Below are 14,957 nucleotides of genomic sequence, written 5' to 3'. Positions count from 1 at the left end.
ATGAGTAGAAAAGGTAAGGACCTTCAAAATCTGAAAAAAACGAATTAAAAAAAGCGCTTGAAATAAAAGTTCAATAAAAATTTTTATGTATAAAAATGTAAAAATTTCGATGTTATTCTAATCGCGTGGACTTGCATCGGTTATGTTACGTATACGATATTCAATACCAAAGTAAATGTCTTTCAAATTTTATGTCTCCATAAATATCAATGAAAATTGTGTAAAATATGTATCGTACACAAACTTTACAAGGCTTTTATGTGACACGAGTAGAAAAAAAAATCTTTAAATCTCGCAGAAAAAATCTTAATAAAATTATTGCGTTCTATAAAGTCTGCTAGGTTTCTCGGAAAGTGATATCAACTTGTTATTCTTAAATAGGAACTTGTAATCGTGCCACATCTGCGTGTTCTGCTTGTCTTGAAATTCGGTTGCGATGGCATTAAGTTTGTACTAGACATACGAATAAAAATTATTTGATTCAGTGAACTAGGTTAAGAATACAAATGTAAAAACTGTAGGCATTATTGCTGTTTTCTTCCATTTTTCTGTGTACAATAAGTCCATAACGTTTGTTATATCCTATATTAGCTATATCACTATTTCGGAACACCGCTTTTACCACTGTTTTTCACGAATAAATCTCTATAAATCGTAGGAGAAACATAATTTTTTGTCGGACATGAGATACAATAAAAACTTGACAAGGTTTTTTCTACGATTTATAGAGTTTTGCAAGTTGGTAACAGTGGTGAAAATCGCGTTCCGATATTTCCCTAACTAACTGATGTATTGATTTTAAAGATACGTGATGAACAATTTTCCACTGAAATAAAAAAAAAAAGATAATGATAAATTGTTTTTAACAAACTGTAAGGTTGGTAGCCATGACGAAAAATGTGTGGTAAATGTCAAATTAAATAAAGTAAATAAACGTCAAAATAAAGTTAACGAGATTTGTTTGGCAATAAATTTTCTATACTATTCTGTGCAATTTCCCGTATTTCGGGAGGCGTAAGGACTTCACTTACTTCTTCACAAGACATTTTAACCAATTTTAACATACAAAAACTCGAATTGATTCTAATTACAATTGTTGTTGTGAAAATTCGAATTTCAAATGTTTCGTGGTTAGTGTCATACCAACCCTTCACCAACCACGACAAAATTCCACAGATTTAAAAAAACTCAAATTTCAATTATATTTTGCGAAAAAACGTCCGCGGTAGAAAAAAGAGTATAAATAACTCCTTCATGAGGCCATTGTGGCATTCATCCTTTATATGACTCGCGGCTTCGCCGCTCATTCTATAAACTTGGGTTCGTGTCTTAATATTTGCCTTAGGAAACTTGTTCTTTAATATACTATTTTTAAACTTTAAGATTTGTAGAAGATTCGTATTATCGAATCCATTGGACGAATGGCCACTTTTATCTTTTCTCGACGTTTCACGACCCCAACAGTACGAACAAAAGTAGTCTCCCGTTTCCGTCTGTCTGTCTGTCTGTCTGGTGTCTGCGCCCGTTTTTATTAAACACGTAATCTCCGAAACTGCTGGACCGATTGTTGTCAAATTTTGTATGTACATATATTATAAATATCATGCAGAGGATTAAGTGCCAATCAAGATTTGGTTAATCATCAACAATTTGATGACGTCATTTGAATGAATAGTATTTTAAAATGATTTGAATGTTACACAAAAATATATTCATATACTTGTAGTGTACGAATTCGCTTTCAGTTTTTTCGCTAGACGTTCAAATTTTGGCGAAAACATTTGCAAGGTATAATAACGTTTTATTCCCAACACGGTTTGTACGTCTCCGTGGTCTAGTGGGTGTATGGGAGAGAACGGCGACCTGCGGTACTGCGATTGTGGATTCGATGCTGAACTTGGTCCTTTCCTTTTTTTTCTTGCATTGGTATAACGCTGTGACTAATTTTCTTTTGTGTTGTGACTAGAATTATCCATGTTGATGACGTCATTACAATTTTTTTAAGATCAAATTAAGGACGAGTCACCCTATTTTCTCGAAAATGTGAAGAATAGAATAATTATAAAATAAGAATTATAATATTCAGGACATTTTGTTCGATTGTGCTTTAATTAATAATTGTAGTCCTGTCTTGAGAAGACAAACTCTTTCAGATCAAACTAATTTCCTCGTGACATTCTTTCGATGTATAAACATAAACAATCGAAGTTAAGCATGTACACTGATAATAATGCACTCTATTCCGTTGGTTATTTGGAATACATTACATATTGTCTGTACATATGCGGACGGCACCTCCTTGAAGTTTGCACTTCCGCGGCGCAGGGGGTTCGCGGTGTCATTTACAGCACTGGTTTTTGCTCTATAAAGGTTATCAGAAAACACAAATTTTCTATAGTTTTTCAAAGAAGAGGAATTTGTTGGATTGTGGTTCAAGGGCACAGGAAGTTCTGTCGAAGTAACCTTGGACCAATTTTTTACATTTGTTGGTACAAATTTTTGAGCATGGGTCAGTTGTGGGCAGCGGGCAGAAAGATTTGCATACAATTAGAAAGGTTAATACCATAAAGAATTGTTGTCTGTCCTAGGCAGAGTTGCCACTTGGCGGATAATTGTGGATTGTGAATTTTTTTACCAGCGAATACTGTCATTTAAACCTTTTAAACGGATAATGTATTTAATAAAATAGATTTTATCTCTATTTTGACTTCATTCAAAATTCACAGTGAAGTAACTTATGTAACGTCGGCAACTGGGCGCAAATGATACTACTGTTCGAACAAAATCGGAAAATTTGATAGATGTAGTAGTTTCCGTGGGTTGTCACTTTAAAATAAACAATTACTGGGAGGAATATTTTAGCGTTCACACAATTAAAATGTGTAGGCATAGAGCTGAAAATATTTTTATTACTCTTAAATTTTCTACCAATAGGTTCATCTTGTAAAAAGTAAAACAATTTTTTGAGAAATTATTTAATTTTTTTTATACAAATCTATAAAAAACACTTTACAAAAATAGATTTGTTAGACTTGTAGGAGGCTTCTTATCAGCTAAGTACCTGTGACAACCCTTATATAATCCCCTATTTACGTGCAAGTGTCCTATGATCTTTTTGGGGATTAGACCTTCTATACAAGGTAAACTAACCGCGGCGCGCAAGTGACCAACATCTACTACGTGGTCTTTTTTTATTGCCATTAATCAAGATTAATGAGCCAGTGGTGTCCATTCGAACATTCGTTGTCATACAACACAAACTTGAGCAATTCAGTGTATTATTTTGTCTGAACCGTACTTACTTTACTAAAAATATGTAGCAAGTCGGTGAAATTCGCGTAAGTTTATTTTATGTGACAATTATGATTTTTACTAAAGCGTGAACATTGTGATGCTTGGCGCAAAATCGGTTTAAAAATAAATAAAAAGCCAATGATTTTTTATTCACGATTTTTTAATTTTTTTAATTATGTCTATTCAGTTTTTGTTAGCGCTTTATATTTTATTTAGACATTGTAATTTTCCTTTTTCACACATTTTAAAACATTTGCTGGTAGTAACATGCGACTTCGTGTCATGTTTGAATCGTGTTTGAGCCATAAAGAGAATGAATTTTTATTTACATTGCTAAATACGAGTAGTAATAGTTGGTTTTATTTTGTTGGAAATATTTTATTCCTGTCAGTTGTCAATTTATTTCGATTTAAATTGCATTTAAAAGGCTCTAAAATCCACTAGAAGGATTAATCAAATAGTATGCAGCAAAAAGTGTTTAGTTGAAAAACAAGGCATGACGAATTGTACAGGTGAAGAAAAATTGTTGAAGATTTTCATTATTTCAGAAGCTGTAGCAAGTATACACTAAAGGCACAATGGATTGAGCTTTGAATGAGACAATAGGAAAATAAATGACACTAGAAAGAAAATGAACTAAAAACAATCGTGCATTTGACTAAAGCTGAAAAATATAAAGCAATAACGTCAATGCATTTTTGTAATGATTTCACAATTTCACTATATATCCTGAATCTGGGTTTTCTGTAGCTGAGCTTAGAGTAATAGGTTATGTTATGTCAACAAGAATTAAACCCTTGTTGGATTTAAAATGATTTATTTATAATAAGTAACATATTTAATTGAATCTACAATAATTGCTGGAAGTTTTGGCTCCCAGCTGCGATATATAAATTGACTCGGCGTTTCATATTCTTAAATAATCGAATAAAAACTTCCCGTGAAGCATTTTCACACTCTTGTATGATTCTCATTTTTATGTCTTCAGTTGTATCCACTGATTGTTTAAAAACAGTGTTTTTCAAAGTCGTGAAATAGAAATAATATAAAGGTGTCAAATCAGGTGATCAAGGTGGGAAGATATGGTCTATGTGGGGTTGTCATAAAATTTTGTTAGAAAAGATTTCTATGAGTGTATTGGCGTTTCCTCAAAACAATGAAGATTTTGTACGCTGCACATCCTCATATTTTGCGAGTTTTTGTACACATCTTGATTGATGAAACCACGCTTCATCACTAAAAAATGTTATTTTGAGAAGAGCATTGTTCACTGTTTGATTAAATCAGACAATAAATCATTGTCTTTTCATAATCGGGTGGTTTAAGTTCTTAAACCTCTGCATTTTGTAGGGAAACATTAGGTATTTTAATAATTTTCTGACAAGTTGAATATGACAAGTGAACTTGCTGCAAAAGCTTTCTAAAGTTGTATGGAGGTTATCATCCATAACCTGACATTTTTAAAAACTTCGAAAGTTACTGATTTCCTCTGAATGCTACCAGTCTTACGAAATAGCTTTATCACATAACTAGAGAGCGGATTTACAAGCACAAAAAAATTAAGAATAAGCGCTTAAATAAGCACAACATTTTCAATAAAAAAGTTTTATTTAAAGCAAAAAAGCATTAAAAACATAATCATATTACAAATCAAAGAACACTTCTTAGAACTTTGGATAAAATATTATTACAATAATCCTAGACTTTACATTTTACACACGTATTTCAGTTTTCTTTAAAACAATTTATGATTGTAATATGTTCCAAGTTGTCCGCTGTAAAATTTTTTCGCCGATCATTTAAAATGTGTTTAAAATTGGAGAATGTGCGTTCAACATCCACACTCGTTGTTGGCGAAAATTTGAATTTTGCAACTAATGTTGAATCTAACTCCAAATTTTCCACCTTCTGGCCTTGTAAAACACGAGCAACGTCGGAAAGAACACCGAAACCTGCATTTTTATTTAACACTTCGTCAAGTTTTTGAGATACTCTAGTACCAATATCACCCCTTACTGCGTTTGCTTCTTGTTTAAATTCTTTCACTAAGTTTATGGCATCTACCAACCACATGTTGGGTTTTTCTAACTTTTCTATTACCTCACATACGAATTGATAATTGCTTCTTCGAAAAGCTAGATCTTGTCGCAAATCTTTGTTTCCCAAAATATTTATGCAATCTTTAATCGATTGAGAAGAATCTTGGCTAAACTCCGTAACTACTTCCTCAAATTCTTTGATATATTTGTCATAATAAAATATGGCCTGTAACCATGTTCCCCACCTCGTTATAATCGGCTCTGGGGGCAATGGTATGTTTGGAAATTTTTCCTTAAAATGTTGCACTCTTAGTGGGGCTTTAACAAAAATCTTTTTACCATTTGCCACTAATTTATTAACAGTAGGAAACTGCAAACGTATTCCTTCAGCCACTCTGTTTAAACTGTGAGCAATGCAAGTAGAGTGAATTAAATTGGGATACAATATTTTTAGATTATTCCCTGCTTTCAACATAGAACGAGCTGCATCCGAGATCATCAATAAAATTTTATTCGCCGGTACGGCATTTGGCAAAAATAGTGACGTAAGATTGCCATTTGTTTTATCTAATATTTTCAAACTTACTACATACCCTCGCCTAGGGAAATTTTCATTTAAGATTCCAACAATTAAAGTTGCCACGTATCTTCCACAACTATCGGTTGTTTCATCGACAGCGAACCATAAATAATTATCTCCAATGCGATGTTTAATTTCGTTGTAAACTTGCTGAAACACTGGACCTACATAATTTTTTCGGAGAGTACTTTCAACCGGAATATGTCTATTGCAGTGTTTTTCAAGGAATTCTTGAAGAGGGCCTTTCTCCAATTTTTTTAAAGGTATATTGGACTGGATCATCATTTTACATAAATCGAAATTAAACTGAAACTGCTCATCTTTTGTGGAAGTAGATGCAAAAGATTCATGTATGGTCTGCTGTTTAATTTTAGAAACTTCAAACATTCTCTTCCTTTCTACATGAAGAGTCGTTCTGACATGTTGCGTCACGTTATATTTTTTATCACTTTAAGTCTAAAACAACGTACATATACAGGATTAACAAAGGAAAATAGATAAAAAAAAAATTAGTGGGCTTGCGGTTTTCACACAAGCTCTGCAGAATATTTTGTTGTTTTCTAATTTTAATTCTGGAAAATCCCTTATCCACTCATCCGGCGTCGATTTTACTTTCGGCATTCTTTTAAAATATTAGTAATATTACCAAAAAGAACTCAACATGTAACAAGGGAGAACCACGTATAACACTGTACTACGACAGATGGGATAGACTGATGGTTGTGAAATAAACGGTTCATTTACTTAAAAGTTTCCATTAGAAAAATTTTAAGGTAGATAGTTGGGTACAATAATCCTTTTTTCTAGAAAATCTTCAACGGTCTTGCCGCAAAATGCCGAAAAAGAACATCTGGTTAAAAGCTTTAATTCATTATCAGCGGAAGTAAGGATTTAAAGTCATAAAATCTATGGAGTATTTTTCCAATCCTATAATAAAATTTTATTACCCAAAGGACCAGAACCTATTCACAGAAAGGGTCTTGAGGAAGTGTACTTCAATGGTCAAGTCCAGGTAAAATGCATACGATCCGATACGCCTAACTAACAAGTATTTGTCATCCCGACAAGGCCGGCATTTGAACAAAATATGCATTAAAACTCATATTCGTCGAAAAAAGCATTAAATAAGCATATAAGTTTTAATATGCATAAAATTGAAAAAAAAGCAGATAAGCATAAAAAAAATGTGTCAAATGACTCCAAATTATTTTTTATATCTGTATCATAGTTACAGATATAAAAAAGTTTTGAAGTGCTTACATTTTTCACAAAAAGCATTAAACCTAGAAATCAGCTCTCTACACATAACTGAGTGCCTTTAAAAAAACCTAGATGGTTTTGACTCACTCCCAAATAAATTGTGACAATACTGTCGTCTGAGTGGCTAGGCTTGAGCCCGTTTTACAAAGCACCGTTTTGAGACTTTGGAATTAGTTGTAAAGAATCAGAACCATATATTAAGTTTGAACTATTACGGTGTTACAAAAGACTGCAGGTAAATGTTAGTGTCGTCAGAACCTCACGAAACAGCTGTAATTCCATGTTCAACCGACAAAATTAAAGAGTGGCTTTTAGTTCATTACATTGAAAGCTGCAAGAATGAAGGTCTTATTTAGATACAGTATTGAGTTCGTAATAAGCTCAGTTTGAACTAATTGTTTGTGTTATTTTTTAATGTTTCAAAAATATATAGTTAATTTTGTGACTGAGAAATAAGGCGGAGGATGAAAAGACCATTCTGCTGTATCATGTGCAACTGAAATGTAGGACAAGTTCAGACCAACAACAAGAGATAAAGCGCAAAATAAAGAAAATTCAGATATTCTGGAACTACAAGAATGCAGGTGTCGCAATGACAAAAACCTTATCTACTTCTACTAAAAATTTTAAAAGTAGAAAGTGAACTTCACAAGTATTCGACTGTTCAAGCCTTATTTTTTTTACGAACGCTACGCCACTTAATGAACAAGTGTGTGCAGGCGACAAATAACATTGCGAAAGGTGCAAAGGTTCTTTGTCCAAAAGTGGCATGCAAAATGCATTCATTTATTTCATGATTAATGTTCACATTGTTTAATGGTGTCGTTCATATTCATATTGCTTTTATTATGTTAATTACCCTAAATACGTTGCATGACTTTATCATGCTAATTTTTATGAAATGTTGATACATTGCACAATGCAGCACTCGAGAACCTTGCTCTTCTATTTTCAGTGGTACCACTGCGACCTCAGCAAACTCCCTCCAGACCTATCGTCGAAATTCGTCGAGCTGGGTCCCGACGACGACACCATCAAATTCCTTCAGCAATCCGAGGAGAAATCCGACTGGGTGTTGACTCAGATTTGGCACTCCATCGTCAAAGTCTTCCTCGGCTGGTTCATGACTCAAACGTCCATCAATGGGTAAGTTTTAATTTAATTAGCGGCACAATGGCGATCATCTAGAGGCTCCTAACAGGATGCCGAGCAAAAAAGCGCCCATTGAAAAATGTTTGTTCATTAACAACTATAATAGAAGGCTTGTCTAACTCTTACCTGACTGTCATTCTGAGCATAACTAATTATATAATTAGGTTTTTTGTCGAGCGGTCGACAGTCATTAGCCCGCTAGAATTTACCCGATGAAGAAGAATAAAGAAAAAGCGCCTTATTATTCGATAATTATCCCAGCCGCGACGAAAACCCGACCCGAACGTGTCGGAAAAGCGTAATTATGAAAAATTGACTTTAATCGCGCGGCCAGATGGTGCTCTTGAAGGATTGTGCGTCCACGAAAAAACAAAAAAACGGGGAAAGCGTAATTAATTTTTTGCGCCGAAGCCCGATTTTTACGTGAGCTTGCTCGGGATTAAGTTGATGATGAATTGCGACCAAGAGCCCACATCATATGCTACGAAATCCCGGTCAAAACGCAGCTGCTCGAGATCGCGTTCGGTTTGTCAAGATATAACAAAAGTTTATCGCGACAATTAGAACAGATTCCTCTGCTTTGTTGTTTAATTAACAGATTTCCGAGAAGAGCCGCCGATTAACAGTCTTAATCTTTGTAATTATCTCGGGGAGGGAAGAGCTCAACGAGACGGTTCCGATTCGAGGGACTTCTATTTTTGCAAAAAATTAATGAAGATGTCGCGGGATTTTTCAGGCATTTTAATTGTCGGCTTTCAAGAGGTGGTCGTTTTGTGTTTCGTTGTATGCGTGACTGCTGTGGGAATGTACGGGGTGTCGCTTAGAAAAGATAATACCTTTGGACTAACAACCAGCACGTTGTTTACGGAGAAACGGTTCCAGAGGTGACACAACTTTTCATATTTTTACCTTTTGTCTAAAATATTTTCTCACGAAGTTATACTCTATTTGAAGTTTTACAGTCGTTTGAAGGACATTCGAAGAAAGCAGAATTAATACAATTTGTGGAGCAGTTTAATATTTTGACAATTTATAGCTTATAGAAATTGAAAATGCAGGTTGTTGAAGTCAGTCGTTACGTTTGACGCATGGGATTTTCAACACATTTTCGGAATGTAATATCTCATGATTGTTATAAAATTTTAAATATAACCTGTTCACCGTTTTCTCTATGTAGCACAAGAACAGTTTTTTTTATCTTTTTTCAATTTTTCAATTTTTTATGGCAATTTCGGAACGCGGTTTTCACCACTTTCTCGAAATAATCTGCTTTTACTGTATCTCTGTTTATTCTGTATATCTACTGTATAAGAGTGATGAAAACCGTGTTTTTTTTTCCTAAATAATTGAGCTATGTAGTGATTTTTAGAAACGCGATGAAAAATTTCAGAAAAAAAAAGATGAATTAAAAAAAACTGCTTAAATTGTATGGACAGCGAATATTTAAAATTTCACGAACATAAGTATGCTAATAATGGAGATTTTACACTCTGAGAATGAAAGCCAAACGTGACGACTCCTCTGATTCTTTATATTAAGAAAATCTTGTTATTAAAAAAAAAAAAATTAAGCAAATTATCAAACAAGCAGAAACAATCGGTCATCGGCCACCTCCGCTTGTTGTTCTGAGTTTATGGTTTCTCAGAATAATGTATTGGTATCCTCGTTGGCAGATGAGTCGTTAACAATCTACTTATGAATGAGGCATTTCTTTTATTGAATAGATCAAGATGGCTCTCCCGATTTTCTTGAAAATTTGGCAATATAGTACTGTTATTGTTAGTATTACACTCCACTTTTCCAGATTAATATATGTGTCCTTGCTGGAATGTTGATCACGTTATGATAAAATTTTGTGATGGAAAAATTTATTTGCATCTTTACTTTTACTTTATTGAATACCAGTAGCGACTCGTAACCTTTTGAAATGGGGAGACACAATTTGATTTATGGGCTAATAGACGAAATTGTGTGAAAGAAATAAACTTTTTTTTTATTTGTTTCATGTTATTAGGTAAGTCCATCACTACTGAAGTACAGTAAAAGAAATTTAGTTTCTTAGAAAAAAATGTAATACCAATCACATTAATGGATCGAATCCGCGACTGCTGTTGCTATTGATCAGCATTCCTCTTATATTATTGTAAAATGTTGTTAACCAATTTTAATTTTTTTGCGAAAATCTGGATACTTTCGATGAAAAATAAAGGCCGGTTCATAAGGCACAAGTACAGTTTATAAAATTTAAATAGCACTTACCATCATGCAAAATTTTGAGGTGATACTATAAAATGATCACAAATTTTTGTTATCGTTATCCTATCTGCACGATATTCATAAAGTAGCATATTTGGTTTTATTTCATTAATTTCTGCTGATTTCCTAATTTTTCTCCTTCACTAAATTCTTCTTCTAATTTTTGAATTTACAGTTCCTGGATATTTTAATTTTTCAATTTTTAAAATTCTGGATTTTGCGATTTCTCGAGTCTTCAGTTCTTCTATTTAAATGTTTCAATTTTCCGAGTTCTTAAATTTTCCATTTTTTTTTAATTTGTAGATTTTTCAATTTTTTGATTTCTCGATTCATCAAGATTTAGACATTCCAATGCTTTGATTCTTCAATTTATTGATTTATTAATTTTTCAATTCTTAACTTTTCGATTTTTTGATTTTGGCCTATATTTTTCAATATTTCGATTCTTCGATTTTTCGACTTCTGGATTTTTACTTTTTTGAATTTACAGTTTCTGGACATATCAATTTTTCAGTTCATAAAATTCTGAATTTTGCGATTTCTCGAGTCTTCAGTTCTTCTATTTAAATTTTTCAATTTTCCGAATTCTTAAATTTTCAATTTTCCATTTTTTTTTAATTTGTAGATTTTTCAATTTTTTGATTTCTCGATTCATCAAGATTTAGACATTCCAATGCTTTGATTCTTCAATTTCTTGATTTATTAATTTTTCAATTCTTAACTTTTCGATTTTTTGATTTTGGCCTATATTTTTCAATATTTCGATTCTTCGATTTTTCGTCTTCTGGATTTTTACTTTTTTGAATTTACAGTTTCTGGACATATCAATTTTTCAATTCTTAAAATTCTGGATTTTGCGATTTCTCGAGTCTTCAGTTCTTCTATTTAAATTTTTCAATTTTACGAGTTCTTAAATTTTCAATTTTTCAATTTTTTTTAATTTGTAGATTTTTCAATTTTTTGATTTCTCGATTCATCAAGATTTAGACATTCCAATGCTTTGATTCTTCAATTTCTTGATTTATTAATTTTTCAATTCTTAACTTTTCGATTTTTTGATTTTGGCCTATATTTTTCAATATTTCGATTCTTCGATTTTTCGTCTTCTGGATTTTTACTTTTTTGAATTTACAGTTTCTGGAAATATCAATTTTTCAATTCTTAAAATTCTGGATTTTGATTTCTCGAGTCTTCAGTTCTTCTATTTAAATTTTTCAATTTTACGAGTTCTTAAATTTTCAATTTTTCAATTTTTTTTAATTTGTAGATTTTTCAATTTTTTGATTTCTCGATTCATCAAGATTTAGACATTCCAATGCTTTGATTCTTCAATTTCTTGATTTATTAATTTTTCAATTCTTAACTTTTCGATTTTTTGATTTTGGCCTATATTTTTCAATATTTCGATTTTTCGATTTTTCGACTTCTGGATTTTTACTTTTTTGAATTTACAGTTTCTGGACATATCAATTTTTCAATTCTTAAAATTCTGCATTTTGCGATTTCTCGAGTCTTCAGTTCTTCTATTTAAATTTTTCAATTTTACGAGTTCTTAAATTTTCAATTTTTCAATTTTTTTTAATTTGTAGATTTTTCAATTTTTTGATTTCTCGATTCATCAAGATTTAGACATTCCAATGCTTTGATTCTTCAATTTCTTGATTTATTAATTTTTCAATTCTTAACTTTTCGATTTTTTGATTTTTGCCTATATTTTTCAATATTTCGATTGTTCGATTTTTCGACTTCTGGATTTTTACTTTTTTGAATTTACAGTTTCTGGACATATCAATTTTTCAATTCTTAAAATTCTGGATTTTGCGATTTCTCGAGTTTTCAGTTCTTCTATTTAAATTTTTCAATTTTACGAGTTCTTAAATTTTCAATTTCCCATTTTTTTTTAATTTGTAGATTTTTCAATTTTTTGATTTCTCGATTCATCAAGATTTAGACATTCAAATGCTTTGATTCTTCAATTTCTTGATTTATTAATTTTTCAATTCTTAACTTTTCGATTTTTGATTTTGGCCTATTTCGGTTTCTCACTTTTTCAATTTTTCGACTTCTCAACTTTTCGACCCCTCGATTTTTCGATCCTCTTATTTTGCGATTTCTCGATGTCTCAGTTTTTCGGCTTTTCAATATTTCGATTTTCCAATTTCTCGATGTTTCGATTTTTCAGTTAACCGATTTTTAAAATTTTCCGTTTTTTACATTTTTGAGTTTCGATTTCTCGATTTTTGAATTTTTCGATATTTTATTTTTCAATGCTTTAAATTTCAGATTTTCGATGTCTCAATTTTTCGGTTTTTCAGTTGTTCAATGTTTCTATTTTTGAATTCTTGGATTTTTGGATAATTCAATTTTGCGGTTTTACGATTTTTTATTTCGATTTCTTACCATCTTGGATTTTCGATTTTAAAGATTTTTCGGCTTTTCGATTCTTAGATTTCTCGATTTTTCAAGTTTTCGATTTCTCAATTTTCTTCAACACTATCAGTGTTGGGAACTTTTCAATTTCTGGTTTTTTCAATTTTTCGATTTTAAAAATTTTTTATTCTTCGATAATTCAACTTTCCTATTTTTCAGTTTTTTGATCACTGAGAGCCTTTTGGCATGTGGCGTTACTGTTGAAAGTTTTCCCAATGCTAATATCATACAATATATGGAAAATAGATACAAAAATCGTCACTAATAATATGTAAAAATTAACACAATACATATTTTTAAAACATTAAAATAACTGCACTTTCCCGAAAAAATCTATTGCATGATAACTGTTCCATTAGTATTACTAATTTAGGTATGACAAGGTAGAAAAATTCTACAGTAGCTGTTATGTTAAGACTAGCGATTGAAAAGACGATAAAGAAAAAAGCAATCGACAGAATAAGAGGAAAAGATGTTTAGAAAGAACTTACGAAAAAAAAAAAAAATCCTCAGTAAAAATGTATAAAAAGACCTATAAAGTTGTAAGAAAACAAAATCAAAAATTAAAAGGGTTTGAAACAAAAAATGGTTGCTTACTGACTCCCCTACTATTTTGCCAAATATACAATTCTACTTACAAAGACTTCCAAAATAATTCTCAAAATTCCAAATAATTGGGTGAATTATGCCATTAAAGGCTCTAACAAATATTGTGGAAAATTATAAAATTAGGAGACGTTTCAAAAACTACAATAATTTCAGATAAATTAAAAGCGATTCTAAGATTGCCGATAATTCTACTAATCCAATAAATCATTGCGAAAGTAATAATTCTATCAAAGCGTGCAACGAAATAATCTTACGTTATTTTAGGGACTTCCCAAGTTGAGATAATTTCATAAACTTTCAGTAATTTCTGTGAATCCATATTATCGTTCATAATGAATCCACTTATTCAAATTAATGCTAATCCAAACATTCCACTAAATAAGTAAATAATTTCGGTGATGATACTTTGAGAAGGCATAAAGAAATAAAAAACTGAGATCAAAGCATGAAATTAAATTTCTCATAAATACGTCATGTGTTTACATTTAGTTCCAGGACCAAGTGCTACCCATATGGACCCAAGAACCGTCTGCAAGTTATATTATTTTGTTTTTTTCCACAAATTCTACACCAAAAATTTTGCTCTTGTTGATGCTTTGTTGTGGCCTTAATACTTCCCTTCCAACACTGTACCATAATAAAACGCGGGTCACACACACGCTCGCGTCATTATAAAATTATTAAAGAATGACAATTTAAAAACAGGAAGATGTGTTTTGTACGGTTTTTACCTTGCAATCATAAGCGCATTACCTCCGGCATGGGCCGCAATTATAACCATATGTCCGATGGGCCGTCATTAGGGCTGGGAAATGAGCAATTAGAAAAATTAACAGTACGGTCCATTGTGTCGCTCGCCTCAGAAAAGGCACAAAAAATTTAAATTGAGTCCCCCACACAAAAGAGGGCATTCTTTAAACGGTCGTGCTTTTACACGATGACGTTGTTTTTTGCCTCGACCGACGATGATTAAAAGGATTTTTTCCGGCCCGCGATAATCTTACGCATGTTTACTCATTCGGGTAAATTCATGAAAAAAGACGCTTTAATCTTTGTTTAATTGTGTTCGAAATTTGCGTAACGATATTACAGCGGAGCATGTCGAAAGGCTCTCTCATTATCCGAGGTTGTGCGGAGCGCAGTGGGATAAATCGAGCTTTTCCCGCTGGAAACCCACGGAGGAAACACAATGCTAGACCAAACAGATCTGCTGGTTAATTAACGTTCGCTTAATATGGGCAAGCCTTAAACGCGTCATTAGCGATTGGCGTCGAATTAGCGGTAATTAACCGGGTTGTTACGGGGGATATTGTTCGAAATGAAAATCGAGAGGTAAT

General features: G+C 32.2%; 1 protein-coding gene across 2 annotated transcripts in view; it reads left to right on the top strand.

Moving 5' to 3' along the window:
- The window catches only part of LOC135139396 (protein-L-histidine N-pros-methyltransferase), a 277,974-nt gene that overhangs the window by 56,894 nt on the left and 206,123 nt on the right, over window positions 1-14,957 (top strand). For both annotated transcript variants that reach the window (XM_064069609.1, XM_064069608.1), the window contains exon 2: window positions 8,129-8,319. In XM_064069609.1, coding sequence (XP_063925679.1) covers window positions 8,129-8,319 — 191 coding nt within the window. The remainder of the gene's footprint in view (window positions 1-8,128; window positions 8,320-14,957) is intronic.

The sequence above is a fragment of the Zophobas morio genome, unplaced genomic scaffold (assembly GCF_036711695.1).
Source record: "Zophobas morio isolate AGI-343-1 ecotype UQ-CSIRO unplaced genomic scaffold, CSIRO_AGI_Zmor_V1 ptg000031l, whole genome shotgun sequence".
NCBI classification, from domain to species: Eukaryota; Metazoa; Arthropoda; class Insecta; order Coleoptera; family Tenebrionidae; genus Zophobas; species Zophobas morio.
This window is presented reverse-complemented; position numbering and strand designations above follow the sequence as displayed.